At 31.2% G+C, this 21,926-nt stretch overlaps 1 protein-coding gene and 1 pseudogene across 1 annotated transcript; both read right to left on the bottom strand.

Moving 5' to 3' along the window:
- Positions 1-6,209: 6,209 nt before the first annotated feature.
- On the bottom strand, positions 6,210-7,074 carry LOC115883466 (annotated as a pseudogene).
- Positions 7,075-8,278: 1,204 nt separating this feature from the next.
- Positions 8,279-10,117, bottom strand: LOC115883456 (retinol-binding protein pinta-like). The gene has a single exon (XM_030901820.1). The coding sequence runs from the start codon at positions 10,054-10,056 to the stop codon at positions 9,196-9,198; it is 861 nt and encodes a 286-aa protein (XP_030757680.1). The 5' UTR covers positions 10,057-10,117; the 3' UTR covers positions 8,279-9,195.
- Positions 10,118-21,926: the final 11,809 nt, after the last annotated feature.

The following is a 21,926-nucleotide window of genomic DNA, read 5'->3' as shown; positions in this document are numbered from 1 at the left end:
TTCATGGTGCGATGGTGAGCGAATCCGATGCCGGTCATGTCAAAAATGGGAATCACCCAGTAGATCTTTGCTTTCTTGTTGTCCATATGCATGAGATCTACAGTATATCCCTGGATTGTCTTTACAAGAGGAAAAACTCTTTTATTATTAACATTTTCAGAAAAATGCATTCTTCATTAAAATGTATGCTTGTTCCAAATTGATTAACCCCGTTTATACTTTTCCAAATTTCCATACCGTTTTAGATAAAATTATTGCTGATTTTTTCCCTGAAAGCTGATGTAGTGGAGAGCCCAGAGACTTTTACCTCGTAATTCAATTACTGTCAATGTATTAATGTGAAACCTTCTGTATTGTGTTTTACAGATAAAATACTAAAATGTTTACCCATTTTTTTCGTTGCTTTTAATGTTTTATTTTAGTAATTTTAGTAAATTCTTAATTATTTCCTTCTAAATATTTTGATTTTTTTAATTCTTTTTCTAAGTATACCTATTCTGCTTATATTCTAATCATTGAAATTTTGATTGAAATCGAATTGTACAGGATGGCGCGTCATATACGACGCGGTTTTTGCAAGGAGAACAAAAGTTTGTATTGAAGTGAAATTTCCTGAGCTTATGTAAGTCAATTTAAAGTATTTTCTAAAATTATGTAGAGTTCTACAGGGTGTCCCCAAAAAAAGTTACACATCAAAGTTATGTTTTTTTTTTGTAATGGAACACCCTATACAGGGTTGTTCACCACATACGACACGGAGTATTGTAGCTAAACGATGAGATTTTTACAAATTTTAAGTTTTGGGTTCGTTGAAGGACTATTAGAGCTACAATTTAGAAATAATTTTACAAGATACAGAGTGTCCCAAATAAGTAAAAAATATCAAAGTTGTATTTTTTAAATGGAACGCCCTGTATATTATTAAATTTCTAGTTTCTACGATTAAAATAAAGGTAAATTTGATTAAGGTTTATTATATTTAAACCTTACCGTTTTTGAAATATTTTCAATTTTGTGAAATTGCAGTAAAAATTTTAAGGCTTCATTTCTCCAGGGGTATCAAAGTTTTTAATACTAAATATTTACTGAAGTTTATTTATTGTTCAGTTATTGTGTTGCAATAATAAAAATTATACTACCTTACACAGAGTGTCTAAAAATTTATTTTAAATAATTATTAGCTTCAAACGGCAAAAAATTGTTTAATTTAAATAGAACACCCTGTATATTTTACGAGAATCAGATGCACAATTAAATTGTCTATCAAATCATGTTATACCATTTTTTACCTATCTCTTCTAAGTTTCCGTAGAAAATGCATTTTCTTGTAATTTAGAACTTATTTATCAATATACCCATGGAATATTGACATTTTAGATTCTTTTTAAAGATGTACCAAATTTTTAAAGAGTACAGATACTAATATTGTCGATATAACTTGTTTATTTCATTAAAAAATAAAAAAAAACTGTTTAAATATTTGTTAAAGAGGATCAATTAATATGATTCCAGTATTCAAACTACATTAACTGACTGTTTGCGTTGATTAATAATAATTGCTCCAAATACTAAAAAACTGAATTTTGTATGGGTATTAAACAGTGTGATAAAAAGTAACACCTTAAAAATGATATTTCATTTTTTAATAAATGTTTATTTATAACCACAGAGACTTTAATTTTGATTTGGTTTGGTTTGGTTTGAACTTATTATTATATTTTTTTTTAAACTTATTATTATATTTATTTCTGACTCAAATCCACATTTATTTAGAATAATTTATTAACGAACACACAATTAAGTATGTAATTAATTAGTATATGGGCGGAAATAATGGTGTTATATTTAATTAATGGTATACTCTTTTATAAAGATTTAAATAGTTTTCTTTTTGCATACAAATGAGCTAGTAATATTATCGTTTTGCTAAAAACGATAATATTACTAGCTCATTTGTATGCAAAAAGTAGTAGTATTATCGTTTTGCTAAAAACGATAATACTACTAGCCTGTACATTTTGTACATTTGTTGCTTTAAAAACAATCTAAAATGTCAATGTTCCATGGGTATTGATAAATCCATTGATAAATGAGGTCTAAATATAAGAAAATGCATTTTCTACGAAAACTTGAAGGGATAGGTAAAAAATGGTATAATACAATTTGATAGACAATTAAATTTTGTATCTGATTCTCCTAAAATATACAGGGCGTTCCATTTAAAATAAAGATGTTATTGATATACGTTTAAAGCTAGAAATTATTTAAAATAAATTTTTAGACACTCTGTATAAGGTAGTATTATTTTTATTATTGTAACACAATAACTGATCAATAAATAAACTTCAGTAAATATTTAATATTAAAAACTTTGATACCCTTGGAGAAATGAAGCCTTAAAATTTTTACTGCAATTTCACAAAATTGAAAATATTTCAAAAACGGTAACGTTTAAGTATAATAAACCTTAATCAAATTTACCTTTATTTTAATCGTAGAAACAAAAAATGTAATAATATACAGGCTGTTCCATTCCGACACTCTGTATCTTGTAAAAATATTTTTAAATTGTACCTCTAATAGTCCTTCATCGAACCCAAAACTTGAAATTTGAAAAAATTTAATCGTTTAGCTACAATACTCCGTGTCGTATGTGGTAAACAACCCTGTATATTAATTGATTTTTGGATTCTAGTAAAAAAATTAAGGTTTGTTTCATTAGAAAAGTATATGACTAGTAGTCATATACTGTATATAAAAATGTATAGTTTTTGAAATACATTCACCGGCACGAAAAATGGGCACCTTAAAACTTTGATGTATTTTAAAGGTTAATATATATTTTATTTTAATGGGCCGATTTTGATGATTTTTTAAGCAATCTGTTGCCAAATTATTTGACTTCTTAGTATCTTTTTCTAAATTAAAAATGAAACTGCCCATCTGTTAATTATACGAGGGAAAACAAAATGTTGATATTTTTGATGAAAGTTTGAAACACCCTGTAAAATATGTTAAAACAGCAAGAAATTTAAAAATTATTTTATCATCTAGATACATCCTTTCTCGATGGTTTGTTTTTTGGTTCATCTCATTAGCTTTATTTTTGATGGAAATATTCGGTTTTAAAGAAGGCACTAACATTTTTCGTAATTTTTACATTAAGACCATGCCTTTGCTTTTGAGCCTAGTCAACACATCTAGTAAGTTCTGGTCCCGAAGCAGGCCTTCTTGACATAAGGTTTGCTTCATTTAATCTTTTTCTTGTAGTCCGTTAGTTAATATGTACGGTTCTTAAGGGCAATTCATTATCAATTTGAAAAGCTGGCAAACAGCGGTTTCTTAGCTATAAACTTACAATAAGTCGATCATCTCGATTAGAAGTTCCCATACGAAGGTTCCTGGACGTCTATATTGACGTCCTCATGGACATGGTCATAATTCAAAGACCATACTCTATGGTATTAAGGTATTTTTGGAACCAGAATTTTATAGCAAATTCACTAAACTCGAATAAATAAATAATATATATTTGACTCACCCTGTATATCTATAAAAATATTTTTGAAATGTGAACTACCATTAAACATATATTTTGTAAAAGGTTTGGAGTGAAAATCTCAAATAGGAATCCTGATACAGAGCTTTTCCGGAAAACGGAGCCTTCTTGTATGTATGCATTTGTATATTATGTGTGTGTTTATTTAAATACTAAATTGAAAGCAACGAATTTAAATAGATAAACTTTGTAATAATTAACAATACAATGCAAAAAGTTTTATAAAAATTCGTTCACGGTAAATGAATTCCGAGGTTTGTATCTCATAAGGGCTTAAAGCACTCCACTAATGAATGAAAAATGAAATATTGCTGAAGTCGTAAAAACCAAAACGCGTTTCTATGGTAATATAAATCCGTTTTCCTTCTTTGATAGATTGTTATTGCTAGAATTTTATTTCTTCCTGCTATTTTAAATTGTTAAAGAACCACAAAATTTATTAAGGTCAATGCTATGGAAAGGGTGATAAAGTTATCAAAAAACGCGATACTTTAATAACAGAAAAAATATGACGTTAATCAAAATTAATAATAACAATCTATCAAAGAATGAAATCGAAATTATATTACCATAGCTTTCTACTTTTTAGGACTTTGTTTTTTGAATGTTTTTTTTTTCTAATTTTCTCTCAAACGGTATGGAAATTTTTGGAAATAAGCGGGATTAACCGTTTTAGAACAACCAAAAATAATGGAAAATGCAATTTTCCCTAAATATCAATAATAAAAAAGTTTTTCCTCTTGTAAAGACAATCCGGGAATATACTGTAGAATCGTCTTTCCAAATTTGAATATTTCGTTCCATTTATGGCTTTTTAGGACCATGAGCTGCAAATAAAGCTTAGACGCGTAATACTTACAAAATTAAAAAAGTAATTTTACTCATAAGAAAAATTCCATAAAACGTTTGTAATTGGAATGTATTTAAAATTGAATATCAATAACATAAATAAATAGCTGATCTAAACAATAATAATAGATATTAAAAATAAATGCAAATTAATTAATGTAAACCTCTTTATTTCAATTTTACATCACTATAACAGGGTGCTACAAATTCGAGGTACGAGCATTCGTATCTCGGTAACCGTAATAGGTACGAAGATAGTGGCAAAGTTGCGTATTGGGATGTTCACCAAGATGCCATCAAAAAAGTTTTAAAAATTTCAAGGATTGCTGAGATTTTTGGAAAAAACTGATTTTTTTGAAAAACGATTTTATTTTTTCCTGTCGTTACTTTTCAGAAAATCATAAAACTAATTGCACATTCTCATAGTCACTTTATTAGGACTATCTGACAGTATTTTTAGATTTTCAAATTAGTATACGGACCGTATAGTATACGCATTTTTTATTCCAGGTTTTGAAAGAACTTTTTTTTTGCTTTGGATACCTTAACAGCAACAAGAAAGAAAGTTTTCTTATGCATCCGAATGCATTTTGTACTCTGTGGTACTCTTTATTGTAAATGTTGAGATGAATTGATTTCACTTTTACAAACGACGTCAAGTAATGTAGCCCTTTGGCGATAGGTCCAGGAACCTCGCTGGACATTATACTGCTATACCAATCCAATATACCTGCTTTCCAATCCATCTTCCCGGGAAATTATTTGATTGTTTATATTATATTATATTTATATTAACTATTTAATATTATTTTATTGCATTTGATTTTCCGTATTCAATGTTTTACACCACGTCATTGATAAGTTTGAAAGCTTATCAATATTGTTACGATGAATAGATTAAATATTTAAAAAAATCAGAGCCGGACTTGAAATTAGCTTAAATAAATTGTGTTTAAAACAAAAAAAATATATTAAGTGTGGCATATGGTTGTACTCAGGAGACCGAGTTCTTTCAAAATCTGATATAAAAAATGCAGGTCCGTATTTAAAAAAATTAAGTTGGCCTCTGTATCTCACAAATTATCAGCTAATTTGAAAATCTAAAAATTCTATAAGATAGCCCTAATACTATGAGAATCTGCAATTTGTTTTTTGATTTTCTAAAAAGTAACGACAGGAAAAACAGGAAAAAATAAAATTGATTTTCAAAAAAAAAAGTTTTTTCCAAAAAACTCAGCAATCCTTAAAATTTTGAAAACTTTTTTGATGGCATCTTGGTGAACATCCCAAAGCGCAACTTTACCCCAATTTAACCATGTTCGTATCTATTACGGTTACCGAGATACCAAAGCTCGTACCTCGAATTTGTAGTATCCTGTATACATACATTTAAAAATCTAATATTCACCAGTAGTAGATAATACACAAGTTAAGGTCTCTGTGATTTCCCATATAATTTAAATTGAACTTTATGCTATCTTATTACTCCTGAGTATATCTACTTCATAAAAATTAGCGAACATCAATTTTAGAACATCTACATAATATTTCTTTTACACATGCATAGTTAACAAAATATTATTTTTTAAAGTATTTTAAGTAACGTTAAATTTCAAATGTTTCTAAATCAATTACATCACAGTAATCATTATAACGCAGACCTAATTTCCTGTCAAAAACAAAAATATTTAATGTAATATAGCCAATAAATTTTATGAGGTAGGTATTTAAATTGTTGACCCAAAACCAAGCAAAATATGCAAAGTTAATATTTAATTATCATTTTAACAGTAGCCTCTGGTAGCCAACTTAGTAGGTATCCTTAATAATACTAAAATTGCAACCGTGGTCATATCACAGCTTTTTTCAAATAAAAGACACTTTTCCAGAAAAAAATCACTCGGCCTTGTAACGTTCATCATCCGCAAACCAGTCTTTGTACTCAACCAGTTTATCTAACCAGAACTCCCCTAACTTGGCCATACTTTCACCCTCTCCGCCATATTCCGGAGGCAAAATATCCCTGTTCACCACTTCTTGCGCTTTGCACACACCACCAAAATGCACTTTCACTCTTCCTTTCATTTTCTCAATCATAAAGCTTTGATTATGTTCAACGCCACATTGATGTAGGTCGGTGAATTAACAAACTCCACTTTCTTCGGCCTGACGTGGTAGTTCTGCCAAGAGAATACAGCATTCTTCATCAGGGAAGGAGTCATGGTACGGTAGTGAGCGAAGCCGATGCCGGTCATGTCAAAAATGGCAGTCACACCATAGATTTGCGCTTTCTCGTTCTCCATACACATGACATCTAGAATCATCATTCCCGCTTTGAAAATGTCGTTCAATTGGTGCTTTTTTGGATCGTGAGCTGCCGTTCGTACCAGGACCACCAATTGGTTCTCGTGGTGATGTTACAATGGAACAAAAATCTCCAATTTTATCAGTTCTTGTAGTACGGGAAGCAAGGGGTTTCTGTTCGTAAACCATTCAGGTATATCTCAACGCATCGTGTATTAATTTGTCATTTTCGTCTTGGTTTTTTCAATGTTAAACTTACATCCTCGCAAAAATGGGAGGATGTGTTTGGTTTCCGTGCGGGCGTTCAACCAGGCCGCGTCTTCATGAAGCCACTCGCTGATTTCTTCCAAGCATTTGTCGCGATTTTATCGCCAAGCAAAAACAGCATTCTTCATCAGGGAAGGAGTTATGGTGCGATGGTGAGTGAATCCGATGCCGGTCATATTAAAAATGGCAATAACCCCGTAGATTTGCGCTTTCTCGTTCTCCATATTTCCAGATTTGTACATTTGGTTCCATTTATGCTATTTCGGGCCATGAGATGAAATTTAGCTTAGACGCATGAATATTTAAAAAACTTCTTGACTATGTTTTTAAATTAATAAGCTCAAAGATAACCATTTTATTTGAGAAAACTTATTTTTCGTTTTATGCCCTCCAAAAAATAGTCAAATTTATATATTTAATATATTAGGCAATTTAAACATAAATATATTAATAAAATAAAATTAATTATTAATTTAGCAATTACTTTAATTACCAGTTAAGTTATTATATTTATGTCCTTCATTAATTACAAAATTAAAAAATAATTTTACTCGTAAGAAAAACTAGATAACGCATCGTGTATTAATTTGTCATTTTCGTCTTGGTTTTTTCAATGTTTAACTTACATCCTCGCAAAAATGGGAGGATGTGTTTGGTTTCCGTGCGGGCGTTCAACCAGGCCGCGTCTTCATGAAGCCACTCGCTGATTTCTTCCAAGCATTTGTCGCGATTTTATCGCCAAGCAAAAACAGCATTCTTCATCAGGGAAGGAGTTATGGTGCGATGGTGAGCGAATCCGATGCCGGTCATGTTAAAAATGGCAATAACCCCGTAGATTTGCGCTTTCTCGTTCTCCATATTTCCAGATTTGTACATTTCGTTCCATTTATGCTATTTCGGGTCATGAGATGAAATTTAGCTTAGACGCATGAATATTTAAAAAACTTCTTGACTATGTTTTTAAATTAATAAGCTCAAAGATAACCATTTTATTTGAGAAAACTTATTTTTCGTTTTAAGCCCTCCAAAAAATAGTCAAATTTATATATTTAATATATTAGGCAATTTAAACATAAATATATTAATAAAATAAAATTATTTATTAACTTAGCAATTACTTTCATTACCAGTTAAGTTATTATATTTATGTCCTTCATTAATTACAAAATTAATAAATAATTTTACTCATAAGAAAAACTAGATAAAACGTTTGTAATTGGAACGTATTTAAAATTTAATATCAATAACATAAAAAATCTGGTCTAAAAAATTATAATATAGAAAATAAATAAAAATTAATCAATTTAAACCTCTTTATTTATTTTACGTCAGTATATACATTTAAAAATCTAATATTTACCAGCAGTACATAATACATTGCATCACAAGTTAAGGTCTCTTTGATTTTTCATACAATTTTTAATTTGAACTTTATGCTATCTTCTTACTCCTGACTAAACCTACTTCATAAAAATTAGTGGTTGAATTTTAGAACATCCACATATTATTTCTTTTACTGATGCATAGTTAAGAAAAAATAGTTATTTCTAAAGTATTTTTAGTATTATTAAATTTAAAATGTTTTTAAATCAATTGCATCACAGTAATCATTATAACGCAGACCTAATTTCCTGTCAAAAACAAAAATATTTAATGTAATATAGCCAATAAATTTTATGAGGTAGGTATTTAAATTGTTGACCCAAAACCAAGCAAAATATGCAAAGTTAATATTTAATTATCATTTTAACAGTAGCCTCTGGTAGCCGACTTAGTGTCCTTAAAGCTTCATTCAAACGTCAAAATTAGTAGTAAACATTTTCAAGTAGTAGAAAAAGTTAACAAACTTTTAACTTTTCCACTAATAATTACACTTGAAAATGGGAGAAATGTAATTTTTGCCTTAGATTTATTATTCGTCAAGAAAAATTGTGGTTAGAAACCAAAAGTTGATTGTTTTATAAGCTAAATATTAACCTTTCTCTATGGATACAACTGACTACCGCAAGCTGTTACTAGGATATTCTATTAACCTTAATTGTTTTTTTTTGATTTTGTAAATGATCGTAAACTAAAATGTATAAAGTGTAATTGAAACCACTAATTTATTCCACTAATTGCGAAGTTCTGAATTAAGATTTATAATACTAAAATTGCCAATAGTGGTCATATCACAGCTTTTTTTCAAATAAAATACACATTTCCAGAAAAAAAAATCACTCGGCCTTGTAACGTTCATCATCCGCAAACCAGGCTTTGTACTGAACCAGTTTATCCAACCAGAACTCCCCTAACTTGGCCATACTTTCACCCTCTCCGCCATATTCCGGAGGCAAAATATCTCTGTTCACCACTTCTTGCGCTTTGCACACTCCACCAAAATGCACTTTCACTCTTCCTCTCATTTTCTCAGTCATAAAGCTTTTGATTATGTTCAACGCTACATTGATGTAGGTCGGTGAATTAACAAACTCCAGTTTCTTCGGCCTGACGTGGTAGTTCTGCCAAGAGAAAACAGCATTCTTCATCAGGGAAGGAGTCATGGTACGGTAGTGAGCGAAGCCGATACCGGTCATGTCAAAAATGGCAATCACACCGTAGATTTGTGCTTTCTCGTTCTCCATACACATGACATCTAAAATCATCATTCCCGCTTTGAAAATGTCGTTCCATTGGTGCTTTTTTGGATCGTGAGCTGCCGTTCGTACCAGAACCACCGATTGGTTCTCGTGATGATGTTTTAGAGGAACAAAAATCCCCAATCTTATCAGTTCTTGTAGTACGGGAAGCAAGGGGTTTCTGTTCGTAAACCATTCAGGTCTATCTCGACGCATCGTGTAGTAATTTGTCATTTTCGTCTTGGTTTTTTCAATGTTAAACTTGCATCCTCGCAAAAATGGGAGGATGTGTTTTGTCTCCGTGCGAGCATTCAACCAGGCCGCGTCTCCCCGAAGCCACGCTCTGATTTCTTCCAAGCATTTTTCGCGATTTTCGTCGCTTTCGTTCAAGGTGTCGATTACGTAGCGTAATGTTTGGTCGTCGAGCGTGGACAAGTATACCTCCGCTGCGTTCGACATAGTTTCTCGGCGCAAGTAACGCGAGAACTGAATTATCCATAGACGAGTCTATACGTAAAAATTAACAGATACATAGCGAGAGGCTCGTTATAGACGTAGGTTATAGATTAAAATGACTGAAAGTACTGCAGCGGCGTGCTGTATTTTTTTAGTACCAAACCGGTATAGTCGGTAAAGCCGCTTTATTTATATGAAAATAAAAATATTTATTTACTTAAATATAAATATTTCTTTCTATAAAAAATTGTGTGTGCGCTAGGAAAATCAGGTCCAATATATTTATAGAGTTTACCAGACTCTACACGCCATTTAGAAAAATGAAGTGGATCTTTAAGGATACGTTCACGCATTTTCAAATACCAACGATCACTAACATCGGAAACCTCTAGAAAATTAAGTTCAATATATCAACAACAGGTAACGCTCTCGAAAGAGTGTCCGGAACCACATGTTCCTTACCTTTTCTATGAATTACTTCATAGTCGAATTATTGAAGTTTCAAAGCCCAGCGACCAAGTCTACCCTGCGCATCCTTCAAGTTCTCCAACCACAACAAAGAGTGACGATCAGTTATGACAGAGAACTTAGAGAGTTCCAAGTAACAACGAAGTTTTTCAACTGCCCAAAGAACAGCGAGGCATTCATGCTCTGTACTGGAATAATTCCGTTCAGGACGTGAAAGTGTTCTGGATAGATAACATATCACAAATTCCTGCTCATCATACTTCTGCGTCAGAACTGCTCCTAATCCATAAGCTGAAGAATCAGTTTGGACATAAAATGGATACTTGAAGTTTGGACAAGCAAGAACCGGAGCGGAAATCAATGCATCCTTAATTTTAAGAAAAGAAATCGTGCAAGACTCATCCCAAACAAACTTTTTCCCTTTCCTAAGATGTCCCGTGAGTGGCGCAAGAATATCTGAAAATCCGTCAACAAAACGTCTATACCAAGTAATCATACCAATTACCCGTCTGACTTCTTTAACTGTTCGTGGTTCTGGCATATTTACAATAGCCTCCACTTTATCTGGATCTACAGCTATCCCAGATCTGTTTATTACAAAACCCAAAAATTTCAACTCTGGTCTACAGAAATAACATTTCTCTTTGTTCAAGGTTAGGTTAGCGGTTTTTAAACGTTCAAATACTAATTCTAAAACCTCAAAGTGTTTCTCTAAGGTAGGCGTTGCAATGATAATGTCATCAAGGTATTTCAAAATAAACGGTTCCAACTCAGGACCAAATAAATTATCAACTAACCGTTGAAACGTTGCGGGCGCATTATGTAACCCAAATAGCATTCTTGTAAACTGAAATAAACCCCTTGATGGTACAGTAAATGCAGTATATTTACGCGAATCTGGCTCAACTTCTACCTGCCAGTAAGCACTTTGGATGTCTAAAGAACTTAAATATTTAGCACCACCTAACTTCCTCAAAATATCCGAAATGTATGGTAAAGGATAAGCATCGCGTTCCGTAACTCTATTTAATTTACGATAATCTACACAAAATCTCCAAGTTTTATCTGGTTTAGGGACCAATAACACGGGTGAAGACCAACCACTAGAAGATTTTTCAATAACCCCTAACTTTAACATTTTATCTAATTCGGTATATTAATAATATCTTGTTTAAAAGGTGATACTGGATAATAACGTTGTGTAATAGGATCTTCCTGTGTAACACGAATCTTATGTTGAACTGCTGTGGTACAACCCAAAGCATTGCTATCAAAACTTGAAAAATAAGAATTAACAATTTGGTTAAGGTGTTCTAAGTCATTTGTCCCTAAGTCAGTTTGTGACTCGATAGAATTTAAAACTGGTGTATTTAGATCTACATCAGAGAAATACCATTCTCCTTTCCTAACATCTGGAACTATTCCCATTCTAATCCAAAAATCTATTCCTAAAACTAACTTATGTCTTAATCCCGGAAATATATACACGTCCATAATTTTAACTACATTACGTAACCTAATTGGAATTGTAACTACCCCTAAACATTGACATTGACTATTATCAGCGACACGACAAAGTAAATTTGCAGATTGATTTAATTTAATGCCTAAATTCTTAATCATTTCGTATCCCTCTAAATTCATAAATACTTTATTAGCACCACTGTCTAATAAACCGTAAAAAGATAAACCTAAAATTTCATACGGACATTCACCTTCGCCGACTTGAGCTAAAATGTAATCAAGAACAACTTTACCTCTAAAATCTCTGACCGGACTGTCAACAAAAGAGGCGGTGGGCCGATCAACTACCGTCTCTGCGTAGCGTTTCCCGAACCAGAAGTTCGTGTGTTTTGGTTGTTTCGAGATGATTCAGATGTACTAGGCTCATTACAACTTCGAGAGAATTCCTATTTGGATTGCAATTAGGACACGAATTCTTTGTGAAACCCTCTCTACCACATCCAAAACAACGAAAATCGTGTTTCCTTTTCGGACAATCTTTCGCAAAAGGCCCCGGAGTTTTACATCTCCAACAAGTTTGTTCTCTAATTTGAATTTCATTGACAGTTGGACGGCTTTGTCTTGGACTACCCTTGTGAGCTAAATCAGGTTCTAAAGAAAGTGACGACAAATTAGGCGGCTTAAAATTATCTACAGATTCACGAATTTCCTCGATTTTCAATTGAAATTCAAATTCAATTCACTTCTTCCTATTTCCGTCTATCAGTCTGTCCGTCTGAGTTTGGTTCCAATCGACCCATAATTAAGAGAAAAATCCTGATGATTTCGTCCATTTAGAAACATCGGTTCGAAACGTCGAGGGCGTCATCCTGTAGCCGGGCCCCAATTATGCCGAAATCGATCCACATTTTTCTTCAATATCAAATCCTTAGTCCCACCCTGATGAAGATGTAAACGAAACATCGTATCCAACTTTGCAGGGTGGGATCCCGTGCACCGTCGCATCGCTCACATAGCCTACCCACCAAATTTAGTCGCGATCGTACAACATCAACTTTTGACTTTTTTACGTCAAATTGTTTTGAGAAAAAGTTAATTGTTGTTTCACCTCTACCTATTGATGGCGAGTCGTTTGCAAAATCAATGAACCAGGTTCTTGTTCTTGGTGATGTTTATGTACTGTTTGTAAACAGATTTTACCATTTGTCTCACACTAGGTAGTGCGTGTGATGAGACAATGACATGTGATGATAATTAGACAAATAATGTACAGGGTTTTTCCCAGATTAGTTGAAATCATACGGTTGTAAGTAAAGATATGTGGATGCCGTTTGCACATACCTGTTCCACTTTTTTGTTAAACGGAAGATGCTGCAAACAAAATTTGCATAGCTCTCTTCGTTTCTGAGCTACAGGGTCTTTTTGAAAATTGACTCAAAGTTGGCCTTGGTCCAATCTATCGCCACCATACCAAATTTTATTAAAATCGGATGATTTTTTTATTTCATTCATTGATGATGGGGTTTCGTAGTGCACAAAACGTCGTCAAAATATCATGAAAAGTTTTCATGACGTTTCACAAAAACGATGTCAAACCACCTTGAGTATAAACTGTAGTCCGTACTTAGGATAAACATACATCACGCAAGCACATACAAAATATCGCCTACAGTCTCTACACTGATTTACTCAGTGTCAATTACTCAAAATTCTGTACACTCTAAGAAGATATTTAGTGCAGATATTCATTGGACGACAAAAAACTATAAACGAAACCACTTAGAAGATTCAGATATTGGAAGAATATAATGGCTTAAGGAAAATAATGGAAAGTAATGTAAAAATAAAAAAGAACTGTAGATAGAAGGAATGTAAAGGATACACCTGACTAAAAGTTCACACCAAATAAACTTTTAATCACGTGATTAAGCTTTACCGGCACAGCGTTGCCCACTTTTATATATTTTCTTTTAATCAAAATATTTTAGAAAACAAAAATAAATTAATTATAAATATGTAAACAATTATTATTTACATCAACAAAACTCACCTTCTTAACTGCACTTAATAAAGAGCCAATACTACCGCTTTCCCGTTCAAAATATTCTAATAAAGTTGCGATGAGTTTTTTACGGTTATATTAAGCTATCTTGTACACTTTGCACTAAAAGAGGTTCTAAAAAGAACAATGTTCGACTGCAAGGTCTGCTAGTAAACATTTTTAAGCTTAAAGTATCATGACACTACTTATATAAATCAAAAACTCGTAATATGCAAAACTAAAGTGTCAAAATGAATGACAATATCAGGAAATAAATGAATAAATGCGACAACTTGACATTTTTTACAGCAGAGCTACCACCTGAATCCCTAGCGGGAAATTTAAATTCCAGTTAGTCAGCTCGGCCAAAGAGTAGATAAGACAAGAGACGACAGTTCGTGCGGTACCTTTCATGTTTGAGTGGTGGGGAGAGTGACCTCGTCTCGCTTGTCCCTTTAAATTTTCGTAACTTTTTCGCGGGAAATTTGAAATAGACTATTATTAAAATTTGCCTGTATAGCTTATAAATAGTTACTGTGTGGGTAAAGAAATAAAGAGAAACGAAAAAAAAAATGAGTTTTCTAAGTATTATATAAAATAAATTATAATTAGAAACATATTTGTCGGGGAATAAAGATAATAAAAGCAATATTTTGTATATCGTTGGTAAACAAGATAAAGTGACCAAGTCGATTTGTAAGAAATGTTTTATTTACGTGTGTATTTTTTTTACATATGGACTTGAACAAGTGTAACTCACAATGTGGAGTTTATGTACAAAAAATAGGTTGCTCAATTTTATTTAACTAAATCCTCGCAATTACAAGCTTCTAACCATGTCTTCGATCTATGGATTACATTTAGTTTAATAACATAATTATATAGTATATTTCTATAAAAATACTTTTCAGGATCCTTTGGAAAAGAGTGAAATATTATGTTTGTCGAAGAACAAGACCTATTTTTGCAGAGAAGTGTCTAGTCCTAGCCGTCAACTATTAAGCTTGACCAATCAGGTTGGTTAGCGTGGTTATTTGGAGTGTGTTAATTCATTTGTGTTTGTCAAAAACTCTAACGTGATTGGTCGGGCTTAACAGTTGCCTGCTGGGAGCTGAACATGGATTTTTGCAGTCTTTATAAGCACACACAATGCCTATCTCGTCTTTTCCTGCTACTCGTGTCTGTTCAGTATTCATATTTAACAATAATTACAAATTAGAACGCAATAAAAACGATACTAAAATTAAACCTTAAAACTCTCAAAACGATAATATATCGAAAACTCCCAAACTCACTTTAAAAGGCAAAAATGCAAGAAAACAACTAATCAGATTTATTTTATGTTTTAAGCCTGATGCTTTAGCTGATTAGCGTCCTAAAATCTTAGGTTCGAATAAATAAAATGCGCAGTTGTCAGGTTTTAGATTTTATCTGTTTATCTTTGAAATCGACCAACTTTAGTCTATTTCTGTTTCTTTGATATTATCAGTACATTGCGAAAAAGAACCTAAACCAACCTAAACTAAAATTTACATTTCCGTATTCCAACATACGTTTACTTTATATCCTTCTTATATTATTAATTTATTTTCAGAAAATCTTGTTTATTTTTCAAAGAAATATACTTGGCAACAAACAAAATGGGACTTGATGGGACCTTTAAATTTTAATATATCTGCGTCTCTCTCGCGAAATTCGACTTCTTTGTTCACTGTCGTCTCTTGTCTTATCTACTCTTTGGCTCGGCGCCGAATATATCCACGGTTGGCAACAATGAATTAAAAAATCGCGCCCTCGATTACGCAACTAAAAGTTTAATAGATATGAAATATACATAATGTTAAAAAATGTCTATACCTATGTTTTTTTTGTGGGTTAAAAAATCCTTTATTTTTTAAGCCACAAACACAGATAGATACTTAAATTTCACATCTAATCACAGTATAAGTGTAAAAAAAGGTGTTATAAAAAGTTTATATGATAAGGCAAAAATAATATGTACAGATGACATTTCACTAAACAGAGATATAAACCACATAAAAAATACATTAATCAAAAACGACTATCCACCATATTTTATTGAAAAAACATTAAACGAAATACAAAATCCCCAAATCATAGACACAATGATAACAATACACAATATATACAACTTACAATTCCATACATACGAGGCGTTTCGGAAAAAATAAGAAGGATACGAAAACAATATAACATACGAATATCTTTCAAAACACAAAATACACTTAGATCTATTTTATCACATACTAAACTAATGAATACAGAACAACAAACAAAAAATGTAATATACCACATACCCTGTGAATGCGATAAATTTTACATTGGTGAAACATCTAGACCCTTAAATGTTAGAATTAAAGAACATAAAGATTATTTAAGAAAGGGAGATTTTCACAAATCTAAGTCATGGGACACAGGGCACAGAATAAATTTTAATAACGGCAAAATTATAATGAAAGAAGTGATAGCCTCTAAAAGAAAAATAAAAGAGGCTTTTTTAATTCAATCTAATAAAAATACATGTATTGCTCATGCATCTGTAGATGTTAGTAATGTATGGCAATCGCTTTGATTTTAAAGAACATAACATAAATAAACATAACATACGTAAAATTTAAAAATAATCATACAGAAAGTTTGGGCTTTTGGTTTTTACCTTATTAAGTAGTATTATCAGGTAATTGATAATTTTGAAGTTTAACTTAATATAATGTCATTTTAACAGAACGTCAACGATTTCTTGTAGACGTGTCTGTTTTAAAAAAGTAAAAGTGTTCTCGAATAGTTCAATTTAAATATTTAAATAGTTTTTCTTGATTCTTTATATTTTTTGCTTCCATTTGAAGAAACTTTCGAAACGTTAAGCATATTTTTTTCTTTGTTAGGAAAATTTTTATAACTGTAAACACAACTTCTGACAAGCAGCGTCCGTTTAGGTTTAACGCAGAAGTGTTTACAAAAAATAACTATTTTATTTTGTAGATTTTTCTTGCAGTGCAGTGGCGAAATACCCATAAAGGATTTTTTTGGATATATATAATGTGTGACAAATCATTCATATGATATAATATGATGATATAAGTAGGTATGTGTCTTCTGCCAAAGTGGAAGAAGCCACGACTGTCTGTGGTATAGATATTTAGGATGATTTTTTTACGTATTGTTGCACCTGCCAGACAATTGGACTAGACCAAAGATAAATTACATAGCAATTCTGAGGAAAAGAACCAGTGATATTAACTTATATAATGTCAGTTTTTTTTTTCGTGTAAGGACAGCTTGTAGGGAGAGGTTTTCTCCATTTCAGCAAAATCTATGATGATCAAATGCATAATATCACATTTCAAAATCTATGATATGTGATATTATGCATATGATATCGAACCATAAGCATAAATATGCATACGACTTGGTGATTCTAGTAAAAAAAACACTGTCATGAAGACATCTCGTATTTTTGATGGAAAATTGTAAATTATATACAGGATTCCTCAATAGTGCGTCGGGCATCTGTAGCTCCTAGAATAAAAAACTTGAGAATTTTGTTTAATTGCAAACCTAAAGTATGTTCGGGAATGTATTTCAGGAAAATATTTTAACTTCTATAAGGTGGATCAAAAAAGTGTGAGTGGATCGGGATGGTTTTTTTTAAATGGAACACCCTATATATTATGGCATTTTTAGCTTCCTTTTAGATCACTTTACATAATAAATCAGCAGAAATACTTTATCATACCATTAACCAGAAAGAGAAAATAGATAAATTGCAACCGTGAAATTCAATCTTGTCAATAATTGACAAGATAATTAATTTAATAAAATTAATTTTAATTTTTAGATTTTAAGTTATTGTGAATAATTATTATTCACAATAACTTAAAATCTGGTACCCTAATACACGTATTAAAAACATTTTGATTTTGATTGAATTGCCTCATTGTCTTTATGCAAATATAAATGTATAAGTTCTTTATTAACAATGTCACAAATGAATTATCTTGTCTTATCTACTTCTATAGGTCGCTAATTTTAGAAATATCTCTAGAGGTATTTAAATATAAATTTTATGCAAACATTACTGTATTACTTATAAGGTAAAATTTAATTTAAATATCATTTTACTTCGGAAAAGATGAAAAATACCATATGATCGAAAAAAATGGCGTCCAGTTGGCTGGGAAATGAACATCAATGACATTTTCCATATAAATTTACATATAAAATGACAGCGATCTTCATTCCATAGCCATAGCTGACGCCGTTTTTTCTCGATCAAACGGTACCATTTACCGAATCTATTTCATAATTATAAATATATAAAATATTTTTATCGGCACGCTGCTGTGCTGATTCGCTTTGTAATTTCGTTTGTATAATTGAGCAAAGGTTAATTTAAATTAAGTCGTGCGTAAAAATAACAACAAACTGCATCCAAACAAACGATAAGATAAGAAAAATACTGAATTATATTTTGACTGTTAAATTTAATATTTTAAGCACGCTTATATGTTGTTTAATATAAATCAAGTTGACAAATTATTTTTAATTAAATTTTGCGACCAAAATCGACTTTATAAATCGACAAATATAAATTCTTGATAAAAATATATTTAAATACATTTACAAAATTTTTAAAAGACTACCTACACAGTGTGGTACCTATAAATAAGCGATAAAAACTGTCATAATAAACAGCTTAATATTCTATATTATTATTTATCTGCATAATTAAAGACTTTTGAAAAGGTAAATCAACATTTTATATTAGTATTACCAATTACAATTGAAACGCCAGGATTACAACTGAACTATTAAATGGAGAATTTAGAGAGAATTGGATTGGAACAAGAACAAGGGGCCCCATAGCCTGCTAGGTCCTGTGATTTAACTCCTTGCGACTTTTTTTATGGGAGAAATTAAAAAAAACTTATATATAAGGGTAGAACCATTGGGACGAGAGAAGAATTGTAGAAGGCTACTAGGCAAGGATGGACTTATTACACCAGTTCGCCTAATAAATCGTTGTAACTCTGTGCGCAAAAGATGTTTATTGTGTGTTCAACAAGGAGGTGCTCAGTTTGAACATCTTTGATGATTTTTTTTAGTAAACTTTATTTGTCACTCAAAAAATACGTTTTTTGTTTTGTTCTTTGTTTATTGTATCGATTTCATTTGTAATTACTAATACTAATATAGAAAGTTAATTTACATTTTCAAAAGTCTTTAATTGTGCAGATAAACAATAATATAGAATATTAAATTGTGCTAAAAAATAATTAGGCAAATAGGTCAACACAAAATCAAAGGCCGCTTAGATATAAAGATCAAAAATCTAATATATCTCTCATTCTTAGAAATAGATATGTATAATATTATATCATTGGAAAGGGTTAAGCGCCAGCATTTTTTTTAAGTTCATAGCCAACTACGATTTCTATTTAAAAAATTGTATATTTTATTATTTCTACAAAAAAAGCAAGCAGAGAAAAAAACTGACTACGCCACTGGATTGTGTTTAAAAAAGTGCTTTAAGAACGTTTTTACAGAATTTTATTATTCCACGAAATAAAAAAGTTATGGACAATTTTCAAAATGGTAAAATAATTAAAAAGACCCCGTATCTCAGTTGACAGTGAAAATATCAACGGGCGGTTTACGCCATTAAACGTGTTTCAGAAATCGAGCCCATGACATCTATGTCGGTTTTGCTCTATCTAATTAGGAAATAGGTTTTCTCTGTCAAAACAGACCAATTTCGACCACCCTGTACATATTTAACAGATATATATCAAAGTTAATAAAAAATATATGTAGGTACTTTATAATATCACTAATTTACACAAGCTTTTTATGAATATCCCTCCATATACAATTATTGACAGAATAACTTTGTGTTTCAATATAATGTAAATATAGACTAACTATAACTAAAATCTGGTATATTTCAGGTCCTTTTGTGATGATGTCACAAAACTAATAAATACAGAACATGGCTTATTCAAATAAATAATAAGTGAAGACGAAATACTTAGGTAGTACTTTAGACAAAGTTTATTTCCGATTCTGATACTGTCAAATGCATATTAAAATCCTAAATTCGCGATAACCTTATTTTAATAATAATTTAGAAATAGTCTTATTACATTATGAGATTATGAGCTAACTTTGTGAGTTCCAAAATTTTTGTAAAACTCGACTGCAAGATTTTTTTTACTATTTATTATTTTATTTATTATTCAAGGCGGAATAGTATAAAATTTTTATACAAGATTTCAACACTATTACCCCTGGGTGATAAATTTCGAAAAATCGTTTCTCGCTACTCTATTATGTCACTTTTATAAAATTTCGTTCTTCTAAACCAGATAGTAACTTTCATACAAAGTAGTGTTGGTAATTTATATAAAAATGTTCACCCTTACTTTTACCCCCTTGGCCGAGAATTTTCCAAAAGTTGCTTGTTATTACACCCCTAATTTCACTCCCTTTAGGGTCTAAATTTAAAAAAATTCTGCTCAATTATATCACTTAAGGAAACCTTGTGCAAATTTTCATACATCTAGAAAACAGTTTTAAAATTTTCACTAACATTCACCCCTAGTTTTAACATCTTAGAGGATGCATTTTCAAGAATAGGGCTCAGTTTTGGACAAAATTTCATAATCCTAGATAAAATTATAGAAACCTGCACCACCCCTTCACCCAAGAATCATTTCTAAGTGCTATGAAGTAGTGAATTACTACTACTAATTACACTATTACTACACTTAAGGAACCTCTGTGAAGTTCATACTCCTAGAACCGATTTTAACAAATTCTTGTACAAAATTTCAACCTTACTTTCACCCTATTAGGTATGAATTTGTAAAAATCGCTTTTTAGTGGCCACTGTCAGTTAAGAATCCTTTGTGCAAAATCTTTCACCCTAATTTTACCCTCTTAGGGTATGAATTTTCAAAAATCACTTCTTACTCAATTACGTCACATATGGAACCTCCATGAAAAATTTCATACTATTAGAAAAAGAATTTCTGATTTTCAGAAATTCTTGTATAACTTTCATCTCTATAATTTCAACCCTCTGCATAATTTTCTCAAAAATGGTTTGTGTGCAATATTACGTCACGTAAGGAATATTTGTGCAAACTCCTAGAACAGATTTTAAATTTTTGTGTGAATACCGTCGATCGTCATTTCCAAGCCAACTTAAGGCCGTTTTTTTTCGCTCATGCGGTATCTTTGATCGAGGTTTACAGAATCTAAATACGGCATATCGCTATTAAAAATATCGCTGTCGAATAGATAAAAGCTCAAAATATTTTGTGATGAATAACATGAAGGCCCAGCTGTATGATTCTAACGAGTGAAATCATTGGATAATTATATTTATATGGCGTCTATTAACCTTTGACTTTTGTTATTAACATAATAATTTCGGCAAACTATAAATTTTGCGATAAAAACATAATTATCTTTTTTATAACGGAATATAATATGAAGGATATTCTTAATTAGTTTTTTTTTATTTCAAATTATCGAGTATATTAACGATGTTTATTTTCCCCCTGGTACTAAATATTTCAATTACCGGCATGCAAGGGTCGTTTTTCTATTTAATGAACTCAATTAGAGTAATTGTAAGGTGAGTCTATAATAAATAATTATTGTAAAGTATTGAAACTCATATTTTCTATTCTAAACAACGTCATTAACGTTAACCGTTAATTAAGCTTGTAGAAACAAATACTTTTTTAATAATCTTGGTTTCTACCTAGTCAATAATTCTGGTGTCTACCTAGTGTCTACAAGAGCAACCGGATTAAAAACTGAAAAAGGAAAGAACTTAATTTTTGGGTGTTCCTGTCAGTAATGCTGAAAT

Source organism: Sitophilus oryzae, unplaced genomic scaffold, assembly GCF_002938485.1.
Source record: "Sitophilus oryzae breed Bouriz unplaced genomic scaffold, Soryzae_2.0 scaffold_1903_pilon_pilon, whole genome shotgun sequence".
NCBI classification, from domain to species: Eukaryota; Metazoa; Arthropoda; class Insecta; order Coleoptera; family Curculionidae; genus Sitophilus; species Sitophilus oryzae.
The sequence above is the reverse complement of the archived record's forward strand: the minus strand, read 5'-3'. Positions and strand labels throughout refer to the sequence as shown.